The sequence below is a fragment of the Pseudophryne corroboree genome, chromosome 5, assembly GCF_028390025.1.
Source record: "Pseudophryne corroboree isolate aPseCor3 chromosome 5, aPseCor3.hap2, whole genome shotgun sequence".
Lineage (NCBI taxonomy): Eukaryota > Metazoa > Chordata > Amphibia > Anura > Myobatrachidae > Pseudophryne > Pseudophryne corroboree.
The window spans coordinates 415,887,585-415,912,101 of record NC_086448.1 but is presented as its reverse complement, the minus strand read 5'-3'; the positions used below and the strand labels follow the sequence as shown (position 1 = coordinate 415,912,101).

At 47.0% G+C, this 24,517-nt stretch overlaps 1 protein-coding gene across 2 annotated transcripts in view; it reads left to right on the top strand.

Annotated features, from left to right (window-relative positions):
- Positions 1-24,517, top strand: part of LOC134927808 (uncharacterized) — a 510,851-nt gene that overhangs the window by 162,774 nt on the left and 323,560 nt on the right. The window contains exons 9-11 of one of the 2 annotated variants that reach the window (XM_063922785.1): positions 12,797-12,925; positions 14,455-14,497; positions 15,177-15,213. In XM_063922785.1, the coding sequence (XP_063778855.1) occupies positions 12,797-12,925; positions 14,455-14,497; positions 15,177-15,213 (209 nt within the window). Of the gene's footprint in view, positions 1-12,796; positions 12,926-14,454; positions 14,498-15,176; positions 15,217-24,517 lie in introns of both variants that reach the window. The other variant, XM_063922784.1, reaches the window with a different exon arrangement.

Below are 24,517 nucleotides of genomic sequence, written 5' to 3'. Positions count from 1 at the left end.
ACTTCCAGTAGGGCCACACGTTACATGATTGAGGCAATGAAAAATGTTTTACACATTTCTGATAATACGAGTACCACCAAAAAGGGGTATTATGTTCGGTGAGGAAAAACTACCTGTAGTTTTCCTGAATCTGAGAAATTAAATGAGGTGTGTGATGATGCGTGGGTTTCCCCCGATAACAACTGATAATTTCTAAAATGTTATTGGCATTATATCCTTTCCCGCCAGAGGTTAGGGTGCGTTGGGAAACACCCCCTAGGGTGGATAAACGCTCACACGCTTGTAAGGGCTCTAACCTCTCCTGAGATGGCCGCCCTTAACGATTCTGCTGATAGAAAGCAGGAGGGTATCCTAAAATGTATTTACACACATACTGGTGTTATACTGCGACCAGCAATCGCCTCAGCCTGGATGTGCAGTGCTGGGTCGGCGTGGTCGGATTCCCTGACTGAAAATATTGATACCCTAGATAGGGACAGTATATTTTTGCCTATAGAGCATTTGAAAGATGCATTTCTATATATGCGTGATGCACAGCGGAATATTTGCCGACTGGCATCAAGTCTAAGTGCGTTGTCCATTTCTACCAGTAGAGGGTTATGGACACGTCAGTGGTCAGGTGATGCGTATTCCAAATGGCATTTGGAAGTATTGCCTTATTAAGGGGAGGAGTTATTTGGGGGTTGGTCTTTTAGACCTGGTGGCCACGGCAACAGCTGGGAAATCCACGTTTGTACCCCAGGTCGCCTCTCAACATGAGAAGACGCCGTATTATCAGGCGCAGTCTTTTCGTGGACAAGCGGGCAAAAGGTTCCTCATTTCTGCCCCGTGACAGAGGGAGAGGAAAAAGGCTGCAGAAATCAGCCAGTTCCCAGGAACAGAAACCCTCTCCCGCCTCTGCCAAGCCCTCAGTATTCGCTGGGGCTTTACAAGCAGAATCAGGCACGGTGGGGGGCCCGTCTCAATGAATTTCAGCGCGCAGTGGGCTCACTCGCAAGTAGACCCCTGGATCCTTCAGGTGATATCTCAGGGGTACAAATTAGAATTCGAGACGTCTCCCCCTCGCCGTTTCCTAAAGTCGGTTTTACCGATGTCTCCTTCTGACAGGGAGACAGTTTTGGAAGCCATTCACAAGCTGTATTCCCAGCAGGTGATAATCAAGATACCCCTCCTGCAACAGGGAACGGGGTATTATTCCACACTGTGGTGGTACCGAAGCCGGACGGCTCGGTGAGACCGATTCTAAATCTAAAATCTTTGAACACTTACATACAGAGGTTCAAATTCAAGATTGAGTCACTCAGAGCAGTGATTGCGAACCTGGAAGAAGGGGACTACATGATGTCTCGGGACATCAAGGATGCTTACCTTCATGTCAAAATTTACCCTTCTCACCAAGGGTACCTCAGGTTTATGGTACAGAACTGTCACTATCAGTTCAGACGCTGCCGTATGGATGGTCCACGGCACCCCGGGTCTTTACCAAGGTAATGGCCGAAATGATATTCCTTCGAAGGAAGGGAATTTTAGTTATCCCTTACTTGGACAATTCCCTGATAAGGGTAAGATCCAGGGAACAGTTGGAGGTCGGTGTAGCACTATCTCAGGTAGTGTTGCGGCAGCACGATTGGATTCTCAATATTCCAAAATCGCAGCTGGTTCCGACGACTTGTCTTCTGTTCCTAGGGATGATCCTGGACACAGTCCAGAAAAAGGTGTTTCTCCCGGAGGAGAAAGCCAGGGAGTTATCCGAGCTAGTCAGGAACCTCCTAAAACCGAGCCAAGTCTCAGTGCATCAATGCACAAGGGTTCTGGGTAAAATGGTGGCTTCCTACGAAGCAATCCCATTCGGCAGATTCCACACAAGAACTTTCCAGTGGGACCTGCTGGACAAATGGTCCGGGTCGCATCTTCAGATGCATCAGCGGATAACCCTGTCACCAAGGACAAGGGTGTCCCTCCTGTGGTGGTTGCAGAGTGCTCATCTTCTAGAGGGCCGCAGATTCGGCATTCAGGACTGGGTCCTGGTGACCACGGATGCCAGCCTGCGAGGCTGGGGAGCAGTCACACAGGGAAGGAATATCCAGGGCTTATGGTCAAGCCTGGAGACATCACTTCACATAAATATCCTGAAGCTAAGGGACATTTACAATGCTCTAAGCTTAGCAAGACCTCTGCTTCAAGGTCAGCCGGTGTTGATCCAGTCGGACAACATCACGGCAGTCACCCACGTAAACAGACAGGGTGGCACAAGAAGCAGGAGGGCAATGGCAGAAGCTGCAAGGATTCTTCGCTGGGCGGAAAATCATGTGATAGCACTGTCGGCAGTATTCATTCTGGGAGTGGACAACTGGGAAGCAGACTTCCTCAGCACGACCTCCACCCGGGAGAGTGGGGACTTCACCCAGAAGTCTTCCACATGATTATAAACCGTTGGGAAAAAATCGACAGGTATTGCGCCAGGTCCAGGGACCCTCAAGCAATAGCTGTAGACGCTCTGGTAACACCGTGGGTGTACCAGTCAGTGTATGTGTTCCCTCCTTTGCCTCTCATACCCAAGGTACTGAGATTGATAAGATGGAGAGGAGTAAGCACTATATTCGTGGCTCCGGATTGGCCAAGAAGGACTTGGTAACCGGAACTTCAAGAGATGCTCACGGAGGATCCGTGGCCTCTACCTCTAAGAAGGGACCTGCTCCAGCAAGGACCCTGGTCTGTTCCAAGACTTACCGCGGCTGCGTTTGACGGCATGGCGGTTGAACGCCGGATCCTGAAAAAAAAAAAAAGGCATTCCGGATGAAGTCATCCCTATCCTGATCAAAGCCAGGAAGGATGTAACCGCAAAAACATTATCACCGCAATTGGCGAAAATATGTTGCGTGGTGCGAGGCCAGTAAGGCCCGACGGAGGAAATTCAACTGGGTCGATTCCTACATTTCCTGCAAACAGGAGTGTCTATGGGCCTGAAATTAGGGTCCATTAAGGTTCAAATTTCGGCCCTGTCAAATTTTCTTCCAAAAAGAACTAGCTTCAGTCCCTGAAGTTCAGACGTTTGTAAAAGGGGTACTGCATATACAGCCTCCTTTTGTGCCTCCAGTGGCACTTTGGGATCTCAATGTAGTTTTTGGTTCCAAAAGTCACATTGGTTTGAACCACTTAAATCTGTGGAGTTAAAATATCTCACATGGAAAGTGGTCATGCTGTTAGCCCTGGCCTGGGCCAGGCGCGTGTCAGGATTGGCGGCTTTATCCTGTAAAAGCCCTTATCTGATTTTCCATTCGGACAGGGCGGAATTGAGGACTCGTCCTAAGTTTCTCCCTAAGGTGGTTTCAGCGTTTCACCTGAACCAACCTATTTGTGGTGCCTGCGGCTACTAGGGACTTGGAGGACTCCAAGTTGCTAGACGTTGTCAGGGCCCTGAAAATATATGTTTCCAGGACGGCTGGAGTCAGGAAATCTGACTCGCTGTTTATCCTGTATGCACCCAACAAGCTGGGTGCTCCTGCTTCTAAGCAGACTATTGCTCGTTGGATTTGTAGTACAATTCAGCTTGCACATTCTGTGGCAGGCCTGCCACAGCCAAAAAATCTGTAAATACCCACTCCACAAGGAAGGTGGGCTCATCTTGGGCGGCTGCCCGAGGGGTCTCGGCTTTACAACTTTGCCGAGCAGCTACTTGGTCAGGAGCAAATACGTTTGTAAAATTCTACAAAATTGATATCCTGGCTGAGGAGGACCTGGAGTTCTCTCATTTGGTGCTGCAGAGTCATCCGCACTCTCGCGCCCGTTTGGGAGCTTTGGTATAATCCCCATGGTCCTTACGGAGTCCCCAGCATCCACTTAGGACGTTAGAGAAAATAAGAATTTACTTACCGATAATTCTATTTCTCATAGTCCGTAGTGGATGCTGGGCGCCCATCCCAAGTGCGGATTGTCTGCAATACTGGTACATAGTTATTGTTACCAAAAAAAAAAATCGGGTTATTGCTGTAGTGAGCCATCTTTTCTAGAGGCTCCTCTGTTATCATGCTGTTAACTGGGTTCAGATCACAAGTTGTACGGTGTGATTGGTGTGGCTGGTATGAGTCTTACCCGGGATTCAAAATCCTTCCTTATTGTGTACGCTCGTCCGGGCACAGTATCCTAACTGAGGCTTGGAGGAGGGTCATAGGGGGAGGAGCCAGTGCACACCAGATAGTCCTAAAGCTTTCTTTAGATGTGCCCAGTCTCCTGCGTAGCCGCTATTCCCCATGGTCCTTACGGAGTCCCCAGCATCCACTACGGACTATGAGAAATAGAATTATCGGTAAGTAAATTCTTATTTCTCTAACGTCCTAGTGGATGCTGGGGACTCCGAAAGGACCATGGGGAACAGCGGCTCCGCAGGAGACTGGGCACAAAGTAAAAGCTTTAGGACTAGCTGGTGTGCACTGGCTCCTCCCCCTATGACCCTCCTCCAAGCCTCAGTTAGATCTTTGTGCCCGGCCGAGAAGGGTGCAATCTAGGTGGCTCTCCTGAGCTGCTTAGAAGTAAAAGTATACTTAGGTTTTTTATTTTCAGTGAGTTCTGCTGGCAACAGGCTCACTGCAGCGTGGGACTAAGGGGAGAAGAAGCGAACTCACCTGCGTGCAGAGTGGATTGGGCTTCTTGGCTACTGGACATAAGCTCCAGAGGGACGATCACAGGCCCAGCCATGGATGGGTCCCGGAGCCGCGCCACCGGCCCCCTTACAGATGCTGAAGCAAGAAGAGGTCCATAAATCGGCGGCAGAAGACTTTCCTGTCTTCATAAGGTAGCGCACAGCACTGCAGCTGTGCGCCACTGCTCTCGGCACACTTCACACTTCGGTCACTGAGGGTGCAGGGCGCTGAAGGGGGGCGCCCTGGGAAGCAATGAATTTACCTTATTTGGCAAAAAATACATCACATATAGCTCCTGGGCTATATGGATGTATTTAACCCCTGCCAGTTTTCCAGAAAAAAGCGGGAGAAGAGCCCGCCGTGAAGGGGGCGGGGCCTATCTCCTCAGCACACAGCGCCATTTTTCCCACACAGCTCCGCTGGTAGGAAGGCTCCCAGAATCTCTCCTGCATCCTGCACTACAGAAACAGGGTAAAAAAAAAAAGAGAGGGGGGCACTTATTTGGCGAAATAACAGATATAAGCAGCTATAAGGGATAGACACTTATTGTAAGGTTGTCCCTATACATATATAGCGCTCTGGTGTGTGCTGGCAAACTCTCCCTCTGTCTCCCCAAGGGGCTAAGTGGGGTCCTGTCCTCTATCAGAGCATTCCCTGTGTGTGTGCTGGGTGTCGGTACGTGTGTGTCGACATGTATGAGGAGGAAAATGATGTGGAGGCGGAGCAATTGCCTATAATGGTGATGTCACCCCCTAGGGAGTCGACACCTGAATGGATGGCCGTAATTAAGGAATTACGTGACAGTGTCGGCACGTTACAGAAAACTGTTGACGACATGAGACAGCCGGCAGCTCAGTTAGTGCCTGTCCAGGCGTCTCAAACACCGTCAGGGGCTATAAAACGCCCGTTACCTCAGTGGGTCGACACGGACCCAGACAGACACTGACTCCAGTGTCGACGGTGAAGAAACAAACGTATTTTCCAGTAGGGCCACACGTTACATGATCACGGCAATGAAGGAGGTTTTGCACATCTCTGATACTGCAAGTACCACGAAAAGGGGTATTATGTGGGGTGTGAAAAAACTACCCGTAGTTTTTCCTGAATCAGATGAATTGAATGAAGTGTGTGATGAAGCGTGGGTTACCCCTGACAAAAAACTGCTAATTTCTAAAAAATTATTGCCACTATATCCCTTCCCACCAGAGGTTAGGGCTCGTTGGGAAACACCCCCTAGGGTAGATAAGGCGCTCACACGCTTATCAAAACAAGTGGCGTTACCGTCTCCAGAAACGGCCGCCCTTAAGGAGCCAGCAGATAGGAGGCTGGAAAATATCCTTAAAAGTATATACACACATACTGGTGTTATACTGCGACCAGCAATCGCCTCAGCATGGATGTGCAGTGCTGGGGTGGCTTGGTCGGATTCCCTGACTGAAAATATTGATACCCTGGACAGGGACAATATATTATTGACTATAGAGCATTTAAAGGATGCATTCCTATATATGCGAGATGCACAGAGAGACATTTGCACTCTGGCATCAAGAGTAAGTACGATGTCCATTTCTGCCAGAAGAGGATTATGGACGCGACAGTGGTCAGGGGATGCGGATTCCAAACGGCATATGGAAGTATTGCCGTATAAAGGGGAGGAGTTATTTGGGGGCGGTCTATCGGACCTGGTGGCCACGGCAACGGCTGGAAAATCCACCTTTTTACCCCAAGTCACCTCGCAGCAGAAAAAGATACCGTCTTTTCAGGCTCAGTCCTTTCGTCCCCATAAGGGCAAGCGGGCAAAAGGCCACTCATATCTGCCCCGGGGCAGAGGAAGGGGAAAAAGACTGCAACAGACAGCTTCTTCCCACGAACAGAAGCCCTCCCCCGCTTCTGCCAAGTCCTCAGCATGATGCTGGGGCCTTACAAGCGAACTCAGGCACGGTGGGGGCCCGTCTCAAGATTTTCAGCGCGCAGTGGGCTCACTCGCAAGTGGACCCCTGGATCCTGCAGGTAGTATCTCAGGGGTACAAATTGGAATTCGAGACGTCTCCCCCTCGCCGGTTCCTGAAGTCTGCTTTACCAACGTCTACCCCCGACAGGGAGGCGGTATTGGAAGCCATTCACAAGCTGTATTCCCAGCAAGTGATAATCAAGGTACCCCTCCTACAACAGGGAAAGGAGTATTACTCCACGCTGTTTGTGGTGCCGAAGCCGGACGGCTCGGTGAGACCCATTTTAAATCTGAAAGCCTTGAACACTTACATAAAAAGGTTCAAGTTCAAGATGGAGTCACTCAGAGCAGTGATAGCGAACCTGGAAGAAGGGGACTACATGGTGTCTCTGGACATCAAGGATGCTTACCTCCATGTCCCAATTTGCCCTTCTCACCAAGGGTACCTCAGGTTTGTGGTACAGAACTGTCACTATCAGTTTCAGACGCTGCCGTTTGGATTGTCCACGGCACCCCGGGTCTTTACCAAGGTAATGGCCGAAATGATGATTCTTCTTCGAAGAAAAGGCGTCTTAATTATCCCTTACTTGGACGATCTCCTGATAAGGGCACGGTCCAGAGAACAGTTAGAGGTCGGAGTAGCACTATCTCAAATAGTACTACAACAGCACGGATGGATTCTAAATATTCCAAAATCGCAGCTGATTCCGACGACACGTCTGCTGTTCCTAGGGATGATTCTGGACACAGTACAGAAAAAGGTGTTTCTCCCGGAAGAGAAAGCCAGGGAGTTATCCGACCTAGTCAGGAAACTCCTAAGACCAGGCCAGGTGTCAGTGCATCAGTGCACAAGGGTCCTGGGAAAGATGGTGGCTTCTTACGAAGCGATTCCATTCGGCAGATTCCACGCAAGAACTTTTCAGTTGGATCTGCTAGACAAATGGTCCGGATCGCATCTTCAAATGCATCAGCGGATAACCCCGTCTCCAAGGACAAGGGTGTCTCTCCTGTGGTGGTTACAGAGTGCTCATCTCCTGGAGGGCCGCAGATTCGGCATTCAGGATTGGGTCCTGGTGACCACGGATGCCAGCCTGAGAGGCTGGGGAGCAGTCACACAGGGAAAACATTTCCAGGGCTTGTGGTCAAGCATGGAAACGTCACTTCACATAAATATCCTGAAGCTAAGGGCCATTTACAATGCCCTAAGTCAGGCAAGGCCTCTGCTTCAGGGTCAGCCAGTATTGATCCAGTCGGACAACATCACGGCAGTCGCCCACGTAAACAGACAGGGCGGCACAAGAAGCAGGAGGGCAATGACGGAAGTGGCAAGGATTCTTCGCTGGGCGGAAAATCATGTGATAGCACTGTCAGCAGTGTTCATTCCGGGAGTGGACAACTGGGAAGCAGACTTCCTCAGCAGACACGATCTTCACCCGGGGGAGTGGGGACTTCACCCAGAAGTCTTCCACATGATTGTAAACCGTTGGGAAAAACCAAAGGTGGACATGATGGCGTCTCGCCTCAACAAAAAACTGGACAGATATTGCTCCAGGTCAAGGGACCCTCAGGCAATAGCTGTGGATGCTCTGGTAACACCGTGGGTGTACCGGTCAGTGTATGTGTTCCCTCCTCTTCCTCTCATACCAAAAGTACTGAGAATCATAAGAAGGAGAGGAGTAAAGACTATACTCGTGGCTCCGGATTGGCCAAGAAGGACTTGGTACCCGGAAATTCAAGAGATGCTCACGGAAGACCCGTGGCCTCTACCTCTAAGACAGGACCTGCTCCAGCAGGGACCATGTCTGTTCCAAGACTTACCGCGGCTGCGTTTGACGGCATGGCGGTTGAACGCCGGATCCTGAAGGAAAAAGGCATTCCGGATGAAGTCATCCCTATCCTGATCAAAGCCAGGAAGAATGTAACCGTACAACATTATCACCGTATTTGGCGTAAATATGTTGCGTGGTGCGAGGCCAGGAAGGCCCCTACGGAGGAATTTCAACTGGGTCGATTCCTGCATTTCCTGCAAACAGGACTGTCTATGGGCCTCAAATTAGGGTCCATTAAGGTTCAAATTTCGGCCCTGTCTATATTCTTCCAAAAAGAACTAGCTTCTGTTCCTGAAGTTCAGACGTTTGTCAAGGGAGTACTGCATATACAGCCTCCTTTTGTGCCTCCAGTGGCACCTTGGGATCTCAATGTAGTGTTGGGATTCCTAAAATCACATTGGTTTGAACCACTCACCACTGTGGACTTGAAATATCTCACATGGAAAGTGGTAATGCTGTTAGCCCTGGCTTCAGCCAGGCGTGTATCAGAATTGGCGGCTTTATCCTATAAAAGCCCTTACCTAATTTTTCATACGGACAGGGCAGAATTGAGGACTCGTCCTCAATTTCTCCCTAAGGTGGTTTCAGCATTTCACTTAAACCAACCTATTGTGGTGCCTGCGGCTACTAGGGACTTGGAGGATTCCAAGTTGCTGGACGTAGTCAGGGCCCTGAAAATATGTTTCCAGGACGGCTGGAGTCAGAAAATCTGACTCGCTGTTTATCCTGTATGCACCCAACAAGCTGGGTGCTCCTGCTTCTAAGCAGACGATTGCTCGTTGGATTTGTAGTACAATTCAGCTTGCACATTCTGTGGCAGGCCTGCCACAGCCAAAATCTGTAAAAGCCCATTCCACACGGAAGGTGGGCTCATCTTGGGCGGCTGCCCGAGGGGTCTCGGCTTTACAACTTTGCCGAGCGGCTACTTGGTCAGGGGCAAACACATTTGCTAAATTCTACAAATTTGATACCCTGGCTGAGGAGGACCTGGAGTTCTCTCATTCGGTGCTGCAGAGTCATCCGCACTCTCCCGCCCGTTTGGGAGCTTTGGTATAATCCCCATGGTCCTGACGGAGTCCCAGCATCCACTAGGACGTCAGAGAAAATAAGATTTTACTTACCGATAAATCTATTTCTCGTAGTCCGTAGTGGATGCTGGGCGCCCATCCCAAGTGCGGATTGTCTGCAATACTTGTACATAGTTATTGTTACAAAAAAATTGGGTTGTTATTGTTGTGAGCCGTCTGTTCAGAGGCTCCTACGTTTGTCATACTGTTAACTGGGTTCAGATCACAGGTTGTACGGTGTGATTGGTGTGGCTGGTATGAGTCTTACCCGGGATTCAAAATCCTTCCTTATTGTGTACGCTCGTCCGGGCACAGTATCCTAACTGAGGCTTGGAGGAGGGTCATAGGGGGAGGAGCCAGTGCACACCACCTAGTCCTAAAGCTTTTATTTTTGTGCCCCGTCTCCTGCGGAGCCGCTAATCCCCATGGTCCTGTCGGAGCCCAGCATCCACTACGGTCTACGAGAAATAGATTTATCGGTAAGTAAAATCTTATTATATATATATATATATATATATATATATATATATATATATATATATATATCCCGGTACGGCGGCACTCGGATATCAATCACGTCTTAAAGGCAGAAGTTACAACGTTTCGGAGAACTTTATTCACACTCCGTCATCACTACCTGATGACGGAGTGTGAATAAAGTTCTCCGAAACGTTGTAACTTCTGCCTTTAAGACGTGATTGATATCCGAGTGCCGCCGTACCGGGAAGTATGTCGTGGGCCTATTTGGGCTTCTAGGAGGGCACCGGAGCAGATGTATGTTTTAATGGGAGTGCTGCCCTAACTGTGGACGTGTATGTATGTATACATATATATATATATATATATATATATATATATATATATATATATACATACATACACTCTCTCTCTCTCTCTCTCTCTCTCTCTCTCTCTCTCTCTCTCTCTCTCTCTCTCGTGCGTAAATTTCCTATATAATATCTGGGTTGGTGATGTTTCTAAGAGTCTAGAATTTGGTTACAACAAAGTGATCCTTCTAAAAAGATCTAGAGTTTAAGAAAGATGACTCATTTTGGATTTTGGGAAGGGGGGGGGAGCACACAGTGTACCCCAAAACAGTTCTCTTTCTTATCCTCTAGTTCTTTTTAGAAGGATAATTTTTGTTTTTTGTAAGGACCGGAAAACCAAGATCAACCCAAATGGGCCATCCCACACACATGCCCATATACTGTAGATTTTCTGGCGTTTGTGCTAAACCATATGCCCATTGCCATCTACAATGTCGGTTTGAAAAACTACGGGTTACATTTTTTAAATTAAAATAAAGGTGATTCAATTATAAAGAAATCTTACTGGTCTGATATCCACAGTTGTTACATAAATAGCTGCTGTTCAGACAGAGTCAACGTGGCTTTGCTTAAATATATATATAATATAAAAAAGAAAGATTGTAAGTTAAGCTTTGTTACTTGTAACTATATTATTGCAGATTGTAATATATTACACAATTTACAGTATATAGAAGTTTATAAATCCTTTTTTAATGAATGTACATATGCTATACTATAATCCAATCTGGTTCTTCTGGGATACTAATGAGATCGGTACAAAGATACTTTTAATTTTATTTTCTTATATTTGATTTAGGGGAGATTTATCAAAGCTTGGAGAGAGACAAAGTACCAATGAATCTGCTTCTAACTGTCCTTTTTCAAATTCAGCCTGTAAAATGACAGAAGCTGAATTGGTTGGTACTTTATTTCTTTCCATTTTCATTCCCCAAGCTTTGATAAATCTTCAACTCATTGTTACTGTGTTTTCTTTTCTAATGTGACCTTGGGTAGCAGACCTTTACATTTATGTTGCTAGTACGGGTTGGGTATGCGAGATAGCCGACGTGTGCGGGAACAAGCCTCTTGTGGGCACGCTGCACTCGCCACAGGTTCTATACCAACTCTATGCCGACTGTTGGATTCTAAGGGAGCGGGATGTAGGGGGTTATATTGTGAACGGCTGTCTCCTGACCGCCGGTCACATGACTACATACCGTAAGTACCTGTAATGTGATATTGTACACAAGGAATCTTGCACATATGCTATGAGGATAACCTTTATTAAATATACTTACCTTGGCCCAGATAGCCAAACCCTTGTTAATGGTAGACATTTAGGGGTGGTTCCTTCAAAAATCAAGTTTTGGGTTGAATATACAAACTAATTCAGTCCCAAATAGTAATTTGCCTGGTGGGGTTCTACGAAGAACTAGGAAGACATTGGCGGCAATTCAGTTCTAGACTTGGGGTGCGGACTGCTGTTGCCACGGTGTTTAAACGCGAGCAACAGCACCCTTTCCCGCACACTTTGCCTGGCTGTTCAAATGCCTGGTTCGGATAAAAGTGCTTTCTACCCTGTTGAAAGCGAACACTTTTGTGCGCGATACGCTGCCGAGCTAATTTAGCTAGGCCAAGGCATTTACTAGCAGTTGAATTCCTCCCATTACTACTTTTGTTGACCTCATCTTTTCAAGTCATTGACAACACACTGCAGACTGGAATAATTAGGGTGTGAGAGTAGCAAATATTAGGGGAAAATTTATCATATTTTGGAGAGAGAGAGAAAGTAACCAAGCAGTCTGCTTCTTTCGTTTTTCAAACACAGACTGTAAAATGACAGATGCTTATTGGTTTGTAGTTCTCCAAGATTTGATATATCTCCCCCACTTGTTACTGAGGCCAGACCTCAGTAACAAGGTTGTAAAATATTCAGAGGTTGGGGGGTTTATAGCAGCAAATATCATGCCACTATAACACTTCCTGCTGAAGCGGGGAAGTGAACACTCCCCCTTCTGGTGATCCCTGCTCGAGACCCCAGCCCATCAGCTTAGTGCCGATGCGCTGTGACTCCAGGGTGCATTTTTAGAGATTTTGCTACTCATGTGAGATCTCACAAGCAGCCCGGAGCTTGTACCCACCAAAGATAGGGACAGCGCTGTCCCTGGCTTGGTGTAAGGGCAACGATACTTGCAGTTGTCGAAATCAATAGCTACAAGTGTCGGAATGGTTGGTGCCATTGACTGTTCTTACATTGCTCTGCGTATTGGCGTGCTAACTAAAAGATAGCCGTGCCGATAATGACGGGCGCATAGAGCCCCGTCACTGAGCGCACACTGCTGCATTAATAAAGGGGGGTAAGCGATATCGGTGCACCACTTCATACATCTACCCCTCTTTTTCTAATGGGATTATCCATAATGTGAGCAGGTAGCATATATCTTTCTGTACATTAGTAATATACTGAACAAACTTTAATTTTTTTTTTTTATGTTCCTAGAAACCGGCCCTCCTCCTAGTATAAATTACGGACCAGACAGCAATCTGCAGAAAATAGACTTCACCAATGAGGATTTAATTGGAACAGATGGCAAACCCAAAGACTCGGAACGTTTTTTAACTTACCTAGGTACTTTCTTTGAACATATGTATTCTTCAATCGCAAAAGTTCCTTACTATCATCAAATTAGTTTTAACGAAATTATGATTTCTTAGTCAACAGTGGGGCAGCACTGTATCTAAAGCCCATGTTAATTCTAAAAGTTGGTCTGCATAGTCAGGTTTCATAAGTTGTTTAACTTTCATGCTATATAATATACAGATGTGTTCTCATACATCATGGCTGGAGTTGGGCCTCTCTTGGTACTCTAGGCCCTTTGAGATTCTGCTAGCGTCTTTTCTGTAAAAAATGCGTCTTATACTCCTTTCACATTGCCATACGTATACTGGGTTTTTACACATGAATGCGCAGCAACCCCGGAATATTGTGCAGTGTGAAAACACTTTGTTGAAACCGGAGAGCGAGCAGGGTTTAACACTGGTTCAGCCTGTCTCGTAGTGTGAACGCGTAAACCGGGTCTATGCGACCCTAGACCCGTTCACACCATAGGAAGAGACGGCGCTTGGGTCTCGTCAGTGGTGACATCACCAACCTGGCAATAAGCTGGGTCAGGCCGCCAGTCTGAAAGTGGTCTCAGTCGAGTAACACCCATTAAAGGACCTGTTTACAAAATCCTGGGTATGATCCGGCATAGTAGTGTGAAAAGGGTTATAGTTGCAGTGCGATAAGATTAGGACTCACCAGGAGAATGCGCTGATTTATCATTGAGCGACTGAGCTTCTGAATCTGTAGTTCTGTTGTGCTTTGTTCACAAACTCAGCTGCACACAGATATTGTATACTGTATAAGTAGTAATAATATTTCTATTTATATAGCTCTCTTTGCCCAATAAGACTCAAGGTGCTTAACAGATGCATAGCATAATATAGTATAGAAACAATGAACTACAGAACAGCTTTACATAAAATACAGAAACCTGTAGATACTAAAGGGACATTATGGAAGTGCTTGAGAAAATAGGAACGTCTTGAGTCTATTTTTTAAGGATTCTAAAGTTGGGGCCTCTCGCACTGTGCGGGGAAGTTGAGTTCCATAGAGTCGGAGCGCATGACTAAATGCTTGACTCCCAGATGAAAAATGGGAGATTCTAGGTACTGTTAAAAGTCCTTCATCTACAGATCGCAGTAATTGAGTGGGGCAGTATGGAATCAGAAGCTGCTTCAGGTACCTTGGGCCTCATATTGCATATCAAATTAATCAGCAGTCTCCCTGAAGCTAACAGAGTTGCTTGAGACCTGTTGCCTCACTCGCACCAGGCATCTTGCGTTGTTTGGCATATTGAGTCTAGATGTATGAGGACATATCTATAAAAGTTGCTGGACTGGATACCGTTGCTAAAAAGTTAAAAAAAAAAAAAAAAAAAAAATGATCCTCTCCTTGGGACTTCACTGTTCGCTATTTTCTATTTAGTATTAGTAGTAAGCTAACAATTTTATTCATAGCTATTACAGCTAAAAATAAATAAACAGTGCTTTTTGCAAAATGACCAACTATACTTGCCTCTGGAAACATGCTTGTGTGCATTTTATTACTTGCAGAAATAAAGGCAGCCAAGGCAGATCTGATGATGATAGGACCTTGGTAAGTTTGGGTGATGACCTTGTACATTCTAATAAGGAATTGTAATAATTATTGGATGTTTTAGTTTAAAAAAAAATAACAATTATAGTAACTTTTTGTTAAAAGTTGGGAAGTTGATCATTCATTAGTAATTAGTAGTACAGGTTGAGTATCCCTTATCCAAAATGCTTGGGACCAGAATTATTTTGGATATCGGATTTTTCCGTATTTTGGAATAATTCTATACCATAATGAGATATCATGGTGATGGGACCTAAGTCTAAGCACAGGAATGTATTTGTTTCATATACACCTTATACACACAGCCTGAGGTAATTTTAGCCAATATTTTTTAATAACTTTGTGCATTAAACAAAGTGTGTGTAAATTCACACAATTCATTTGTTTCATATACACCTTATACTCACAGCCTGAAGGTCATTTAATACAATAGTTTTAATAACTTTGTTTATTAAACAAAGTGTGTGTACATTGAGCCATAAGAAAACAAAGGTTTCACTATCTCGCACTCACTCAAAAAATTCCGTATTTCGGATTATTCCGTATTTCGGAATATTTGGATATGGGATACTCAACCTGTATCTACACTGTCTGTGTTTTGAAATTGCTAAAGCACTCTAAAAAAAAATACTGTTTTTGTCAGTAACTACATTTTATTTAATTTTTGTTCTTTCGACAGTCGTGGACCTCGTTTTCCGGAAACTCTGGACACCATGGTAGTAAGCTCTTCCTGGATTTATAAACACATAATAGAAATAAATAATAAATAAAAAAGTAAAGATTTTACTTTCAATAAATCCTTTTGTTTAAGACAATGGGGCAGTGGTTCCCAAACTTTCTTGAATCACTTTTTCTCTTACGTCCTAGAGGATGCTGGGGACTCCAAAAGGACCATGGGGGGGGGGGGGTATAGACGGGATCCGCAGGAGCTTGGGCACACTGAAAAGATTTAATCTGGGTGTGAACTGGCTCCTCCCTCTATGCCCCTCCTCCAGACCTCAGTTAGACTTTGTGCCAAGGACTGACTGGACACTCACAGGGGAGCTCTCCTGAGTTTCTCTGAAAAGACTTTTGGTTAGGTTTTTTATTTTCAGGGAGACCTGCTGGCTACAGGCTCCCTGCTTCGTGGGACTGAGGGGAGAGAAGTCAGACCTACTTCTTCTTAGTTAAGGGCTCTGCTTCTCGGCTACTGGACACCATTAGCTCCAGAGGGTTCGATCACTTGGTGCGCCTAGCTGCTTGTTCCCGGAGCCACGCCGTCGCCCCCTCACAGAAGCCAGAAGACAGAAGTCGAGTGAGTATGAGAAGATCAGAAGACTTCAGGACAGCAGAAGACTTCAGTGACGGAAGGTACAGCACAGCAGTAACGCTGTGCTCCATGCTCCCACACACTTCACCAACGCTAGTTACAGGGTGCTGGGGGGGGGGGTAGGCAGCATGTTACTGAAGTTGGACGACCAGCAGAAGGCTTTCGGTGCCTTGGCACCGTTTCTAAACCCCCGCTGGCATCTTTTGCTTTTCAAATTTGGCGGGCCGAAGCGCGCCGGGAAGGGGGCGGAGCTTCGTCCCGCAGCTCACATGCGCCATTTCTCCTCCAACACGCGGCTGAAGGAGACGCTGCCGGGACCTCCACAATTCCTCTATCAAGTAACGGGGACATATTCAGAAGTGGGGGTGGCCGCAGTGTGGTGGTTATTGTCATTATAAAAGCAGCGCTGGGTACATATATCTTTTGTCAGGATATATGCGCGCTGGGGTGTGAGCTGGCATACTCCCTCTGTGTCCTCTATCTGGGCTTCATTGTGGGCCTGTCACCTAGCTGGGACGTTTGGTGTGTATCTGAGTGTCGGTACTACGTGTCGGCATGTCTGAGGCTGAATGTTATTCACCAGAGGAGGTTATTGGGTGAGCGGATGCGGGGCTAGATTTGGGACTGTCGCAGCCGACACCTGATTTACTCGCATTGCTTAGTACGATAAATTCGAATGTAGCTTCTTTATCAAAGAGGTTAGATAAGTCTGAGTCACAGACACAGCTGTGGAAAAAGTCCATGGAAGAGGCTTTGTCTCGGGTACAGACCCCATCGGGGTTGCAAAAGCGGCCATTTACTCAAGTGGTAGATACGGATACCGACACGGACTCTGATTCCGAAGTCGATTTCACTGAGGCTGTTTTACATCCACGATTAGTTAAGAGTATTCAGTACATGATTGTGGCTATAAAAGATGTTTTACACATTTCTGATGAACCTGCGGTACAGGAAACAAGGATTTGCTTGTTTAAGGGAAAAAAACCTGAGGTGAAGTTTCCCTCCTCTCATGAAATGAATACTCTTTGTGAAAAGGCTTGGGAGTCGCCGGATAAGAGGTGGCAGATTCCCAAGAGGATTTACATGGCATATCCTTTCCCCTCTGATGACAGGGAAAAATGGGAGGTGTCTCCAAATGTTGATAAAGCTCTCTCTCGCTTGTCTAAGAAAGTGGCGCTTCCATCTCCTGATACGGCAGCTCTCAAAGATCCGGCGGATCGCAAGCTGGAGACGTCTCTGAAGTCCATTTTCACTTATTCGGGTGCATTGCTCAGACCTACTGTGGCGTCGGTATGGGTGAGTAGTGCTATTGCTAAATGGGCTGAGAATTTAGCTAATGATATGGATACCCTTGATAAAGATAATGTTCTTTTGACTCTTGGTTATATCAAGGACGCTGCAGATTACCTGAAGGATGCGGCGAGGGATGTCTGTCTCTTGGGATCAAGAGCCAATGCCATGTCGCTATCAGCCAGGAGGGCGTTGTGGATCCATCAATGGAATGCTGATGCCGACTCCAAGAGGGCGATAGAAGCGTTACCCTTCAAGGTACTGTCTTGTTTGGGGACGGCTTGGCTGACTTGGTCTCGACCGCGACTGCGGGTAAGTCCTCTTTTCTTCCTTATGTTCCCACACAACAAAAAAGGGCACCACATCAGCAAATGCAGTCCTTTCGTCACAATAAATACAGGCGTGGAAAAGGTTCGTCCTTCCTCGCTTCAAAAGGTAGAGGAAGGGGAAGGAAACCACCTGCAGTGTCAGGTGCCCAGGACCAAAAGTCCTCCCCTGCTTCTACCAAGTCCACCGCATGACGCTGGGGCTTCCCTGGGGGAATCCGGACCGGTGGGGGGCCGTCTACAAATATTCAGTCAGGTCTGGATTCAATCAGACATGGATCCTTGGGTCCTAGAGATTGTGTCTCAGGGATACAAGCTGGAGTTTCGGGAGATACCCCCTCACCGGTTATTCATTTCGGCGTTACCAGTAGCTCTTCCGGACAGGGAGGTGGTGCTGGCAGCGATACAAAAATTGTGTCTACAGAGCGTCATTGTTACCGTTCCCTCGTCCCAACGGGGGGAGGGGTTCTACTCGAGCCTCTTTGTTATGCCGAAACCGGACGGTTCGGTCAGACCAATTCTAAATCTAAAATCCCTCAATCCATACTTGAAAGTTTTCAAGTTCAAGATGGAATCTCTTCGAGCGGTAATTGCCAGCCTTGAAGGGGATTTTATGGCGTCAGTCGACATAAAGGATGCCTACTTACATGTCCCGATATGTCCTTCACATCAGGCCTTCCTCAGGTTTGCGATACAGGATTCTCATTACCAATTTCAGACGTTGCCGTTTGGGCTTTCCACGGCTCCGGGGATTTTCACCAAAGTCATTGCGGAAATGATGGTTACAATTATCCCGTACTTGGACGATCTCCTGATAAAGGCGAGGTCCAAGGAACGGTTACTGAGAAGTGTAAATTTGTCACTGTCGGTTCTGCGACAGCACGGTTGGGTACTCAATTTGCCAAAATCTCAGTTGATTCCGACCACTCGGCTGCCTTTTCTGGGCATGATTCTGGACACGAAGTTACAGAAAGTTTCTTCCAGAAGAAAGAACTGCAGACGATGGTCAGGGAACTTCTGAGGCCGACGAGTGTGTCGATCCATCACTGTACTCAGGTTCTGGGGAAAATGGTTGCGGCGTACGAAGCCATTCCATTTGGCAGGTTTCATGCCCGGGTGTTTCAGTGGGACTTGCTAAGCAAATGGTCTGGGTCTCACCTGCACATGCACCGGAAGATAAGTCTATCTCCCAGAGCCAGAATTTCTCTCGTGTGGTGGCTACACAGTCCTCACCTCCTAGGGGGACACCGGTTCGGTATCCAGGATTGGGTGCTTCTGACAACAGATGCAAGTCTCCGGGGCTGGGGCGCAGTCACCCAAGGAAGGAACTTCCAGGGGAAATGGTAGCTCCAGGAAGCTTGTCTCCACATAAATGTTCTCGAGTTAAGAGCCATTTACAACGGCCTGCTGCAAGCAAGAAGCCTTCTTCAGGGTCGACCTGTCCTGGTACAGTCAGACAACATCACAGCGGTGGCACATATAAACCGTCAAGGCGGAACAAGGAGCAGAGCGGCAATGGCGGAGGCCACAAGAATCCTTTGCTGGGCGGAACAACACGTGAGCACCCTGTCAGCAGTCTTCCTACCTGGAGTGGACAACTGGGAAGCAGATTTCCTCAGCAGACACGATCTCCATCCGGGAGAGTGGGCTCTTCACCAAGAGGTATTTGCAGAGGTGACAAAACGTTGGGGAATTCCGTTGATAGACATGATGGTGTCGCGTGTCAACAAGAAGCTCCCGAGGTATTGTTCCAGGTCAAGGGACCCCCAAGCCAGTGCAGTGGATGCCCTGGTGTCTCCGTGGGTGTTCCAGTCGGTGTATGTGTTCGCTCCACTTCCTCTCATTCCAAAGGTACTGAGGATCATTCGACGAGCAAGGGTTCAGGCTCGTCGTCCCAGATTGGCCAAGAAGGGCCTGGTACCCGGATCTTCAGGAATTACTGGTGGAAGATCCTTGGCCGCTTCCCCTAAGAGAGGACCTGTTGTTGCAGGGTCCATGCGTGTTTCCAGACTTACCGCTGCTGCGTTTGACGGCATGGAGGTTGAGCGCCAGATCTTAGCTAGTTAAGGGTATCCCCAGGGAGGTCATTCCAATTCTCTTTAAGGCTAGGAAGGAGGTTACGGCGAAACATTATCACCGTATTTGGAGGAAGTATGTTTCCTGGTGTGAGTCTAAAATGGCTCCTGCAGAAGATTTTCACTTGGGGCGCTTTCTCCACTTTTTACAGGCGGGAGTAGATGCAGGCCTGAAATTAGGTTCCATCAAAGTGCAGATTTCGGCTTTGTCTATTTTCTTTCAAAAATAATTAGCTGTCCTCCCAGAGGTTCAGACTTTTGTGAAAGGAGTAATGCATATCAATCCTCCGTTTGTGCCTCCTGTAGCTCCATGGGAGCTGGATGTGGTCTTACGGTTTCTCATGTCTTCCTGGTTTGAACCTTTGCGTAAGGTTGAATTTAAATTTCTCACTTGGAAGGTAGTTATGCTGTTGGCGCTGGCGTCTGCCAGGCGGGTGTCAGAGTTGGCGGCCTTGTCTCATAAGAGCCCGTACTTGATTTTTCATTCGGATAGGGCGGAATTGAGGACTCGTCAACAATTTCTGCCTAAGGTGGTTTCTTAATTTCACATTAACCAACCTATTGTGGTCCCGGTGGCTACGGAGGCTGTGGCGATTCCAAAATCTCTGGATGTTGTAAGAGCGTTGAAGATCTACGTCAATAGGACAGCTGTTGCCAGAAAAACTGAGGCGCTTTTTGTCTTGTATGCGTCCAACAAAATTGGTCATCCTGCTTCAAAACAGACTATTGCACGCTGGATTTGTAGTACGATTCAGCAGGCTCATTCTTCGGCCGGACTACCGGTGCCAAAGTCAGTAAAAGCCCTTTCTACCAGAAAAGTGGGCTCATCTTGGGCTGCTGCCCGAGGCGTCTCGGCGTTACAGCTTTGCCGAGCAGCTACTTGGTCGGGTTCAAACACTTTTGCTAAGTTCTACAAGTTTGATACCTTGGCTGATGAGGACCTTGCGTTTGCTCAGTGCTGCAGAGTCGTCCACACTCTCCCGCCCGTTCTGGAGCTTTGGTATAAACCCCATGGTCCTTTTGTAGTCCCCAGCATCCTCTAGGACGCAAGAGAAAATCGGATTTTGGTACTCACCGATAAATCCTTTTCTTAGTCCGTAGAGGATGCTGGGCGCCCATCCCAGTGCGGACTGTTACTTGCAGTTTTTTCTTGCTAGTTTAACTAGTTTATACACGGGTTGTGTATTTCTTGTTTCAGCTTGTTGCTGTTGTTAATTCATACTGTTATCTGGTTTAAGGTTACTCTGGTTGTACGGTATGTTTGTGGTGTGGGCTGGTAGGTTGGTAGCCCTTAGTTTAAACAAAAATCTTTCCTCGAAATGTCCGTCTCTCCTGGGCACAGTTCCTATAACTGAGGTCTGGAGGAGGGGCATAGAGGGAGGAGCCAGTACACACCCAGATTAAGTCTTTTCAGTGTGCCCAAGCTCCTGCGGATCCCGTCTATACCCCCCCAATGGTCCTTTTGGAGTCCCCAGCATCCTCTACGGACTTGGAGAAAAGGATTTATCGGTGAGTACCAAAATCCTATTTTTTTTTCCACAGAACTCAGAGAATAAAGGTTTAGGGGTATATGCAATTGAAGTCTGATCCATTCTGACGTTCATTTGTCGGAATGGATCCAACCTGGGCTATTCAATGAAATCGCAATTTCGACTTTTAAAAAAGTCGAACTGAGATGCTGGAGGGGAGACGGGGAGAGCCGCGAGGACTCGCTTGCTGAAACCGGGTGTACGCTGCTGTGACATCCTCCAAAGCTGCTCACCGCGTCTCCGGCGCTGCTCTCCCCATCTCACGTTTACATTTTTTAAAGTCGAATTGAGATGGTCGAAAAGGTTTTGGCCCCGTTTTGGACACAAGCACGTGGATCGGCAGCTATTCCGCCGGTCCACGTGCTTTTCGACAAGTCGAATTCCTCCACTTGTCGAAAAATTTGTGGTTATATTAAATAGGTCGGAACCCCTTCCGACCTAAAAAAGTTGAAAATTGCCATCTTCAATTGAATATACTTCTTAGTGTTGATAAATTTGGAAAAAAATATTAAACTAAGTAAATTGTTCCTTAGGTTCAGTTATGTAGTGGTGTACAGCTGTGATTCTGATTGTCCGCATATTTTATGATAGGCAACACCAGTGCTAGTGCTGCCAATCACTTTGACCATAAATAATTTGAGTTGGTACTGGACCACCAACACCAAGGCACCCCTGCAAGAGCTTTGCGGCATCTCAAGGTGCCTAGGCACAGAGTTTGGGAACCACTGCACTGGGGTAATGTTGGGGTATGGGAAATGTAGTCAAAAGGTCAACAATAACACTGTTGGCATTCAAAATGTTGATACCACAATGCTGACTGGCAACATGTCAACATTCTGCGATTGCCGACAGATAAAATGCCAACATTTACATAATGTTGACATTAGGGTTTGACTACTGTAGGGATGGTTATAGGGTTAGGCTGCAGAGGGAGGTTAGAGTTAGGATGTGGAAGGTTGGTAACAATAGGATCCGGAGGGGAAGTTTATGGTAGGGATTCGTGACAGAAAAGAAATACCTGAATGCCAGAGGCTCTCAGGTCTGACCCGAAAGAGAAGTTCACATGACATGACGGAAGAGCCGGCTGCAGTTGCCAGGAGATGGAAAGTCACCGCTGGGTCTAAGATGTCAACATTTCATCAATGTCTACATGATGAATGTCAACATGGCCAAAACGACCATGTTGACATTTTAATGTCCATATCAACTGTCGCCATTTCTTACCCATCATCGGGTGGGGGGAAAACTGGATACAAGAGGAGTGTGGGCACTTTAAATCTAGATTACTTGTATGTGCTACAAACCATACCTGCCCAGAGCACTTCAGTTATGGTTAGCCATGCTCTGCAGGGATGGATAGTGCAGAATGAGCAAAGAGAATGAAGGCACTGAAATGTCAAGCAACAACAACAAAAAAGATTTAAAAAAAATGTTCCCACATGACTAGCACCTAAAACTACAGGATGTGACACCAAGATAAACAACTCTGCTTCTGGTCTAGACTGTAAGTCTCTAGACTTGTCCACCGCCTCAATCAAGCACACAGGAACCATGCATGCTAAGACTCCATCGCAAAATGTACTAAAGTTGTCTCAACCTCCAATCTGCACTATCCTTAATGAACACAGCACCAGTGATGGGAATAATAGCAGTCTTGGAGAATTGCAAACTGAAGGCACTCACAAGTAAGGGAGATATCCATAAAGTTGTATCCTCTCTATGAAGTTAAAAAATGGTCAAAAATCTGCGGCATACTTGGAACTACATGTTTGACTAAGCCCATGCCTGGGTAAACTGGTTCTCCAGATATGTAGAGTGAGAAAACAAAACCCTATGTGCTTAGAGCAGGGATTGTCAAACTCACGGCCCCTATCGCATCCTTTGGCAGCCTGTGGGCAGGTGTCCTTTTGCGGCACATTGGAAAGAGTGGATCTGTGTCCTTGGCATTCCACCTCCGTCTGCCTGTGGTTACATTGGCCTGCTGCCTGCTTCGCCCACTGGCACCCATGCGGCGGTGTTAAGCAGGGAGCCCTGACAGACAGCCACAGCACTTCAAGCCACAGCCATGACCGCTGGTGCCCTTAAAGCTGAAGCCCTTCCAGTTGGAGCCCTGACCCCTGAAGCAGCATGCCCACGAAGGACTATCTTGCTAATGTAAGTCTCTGGGGCATGCTGCATAGGGGATGGCGGTGCATTGGGTGACATGTGTAGCAGGCGCTATACTGGGGGTCATTATGTGTAGCAAGCACTATACTAGGGGACATAATCTGTAACTGGCACTGTACTGGTTGACATTGTGTTACTGGCACTATAGTTGGGGACATTATGTGTAACTGACACTATACTGGAAGCATTACGTGTAACTGGTACTATATGGGGGACATTATGTGTAACTGAGGACATAAAAATATTCCGAAATACGGAATAATCCGTTATCCAAAATGTTTCTGGTCCCAAGCATTTTGGATAAGGAATACTCGACATGTATATATCTAAGAAATGTGTTTTGGGTTTTTTTTTTCTTCTTGCGGCCCACATGCCTGGCTTAGAGTATGTAGCTCTACTCTACATTTTGCAACAGTAACACAAAGAGCCCCATGATTCCATCGTTGGGCAGCAGATACATATAGAAATAGGCTAGCTTCTTTACGTTTTTAAGATTATTTTCTGTTCATTGATAAAGTACAAATTCTAGATTCTGTGTAATCTAAACAAGAAGCTAGACGTTATAGATAAGGACATAATTATGGCATACAGTAGTGTTCACTCTAGCCTTCTTTCGCGGGGCGCTGCGCCCTGCCCCTTTTCCAAGTGTCAGAATGCGCCCTGCCCGTTTGTGCCCGCCCTGCCGCCCTGCTGATTACTAAAGGACTGCTGCGCCGGGCCGCACTGAAACTCCTCTCTCCGCACTGCCACTCCTCTCGCATCGCTGTCAGCGCCGTCACTCCTCCCGCTACGCTGCCACTGCTCCCGCCATGCTGCCACGCCTCCCTGCCGCTGCCTCAGGCTTGTCGCGCTAATGCGCTCACAGCACTCGGGTCTCGGCAATACTGTAGGCTGCTGGTGAGATGAGGAGGGCTGGGTTTGCCTCTCCTGCCGAGGCAAACCCAGCCCTCCTCTGTGCACATGACCCAATAAAAGAGGATGCCGGGTAGGATCAGTGTGGCGGGCATTTTCTTCCAGCTCCGCGGTGTGTGACGGGGGACCAGCGCGATCACTCCTGCAGCATCAGCCCCCAGTAAGTTGAATTGACACACAAACATCATCTAAGACTAGTGCTGCCACACTAAGCTATTTATCCTACTGTATATGGGTCGCCTGGTGCCCCTTTAGTTTTAATCTGGCAGCATTCAACTAATCTTATAGTTTAATGAACTATATAAACCCTATTGTGACACTTCAGAAATAAACTGGCAGCACATGAATGTTATATAAACCAACCTGGGGCACCTTCGCTTCAATCTGACAGCACATTTAAAATACGATGTGCG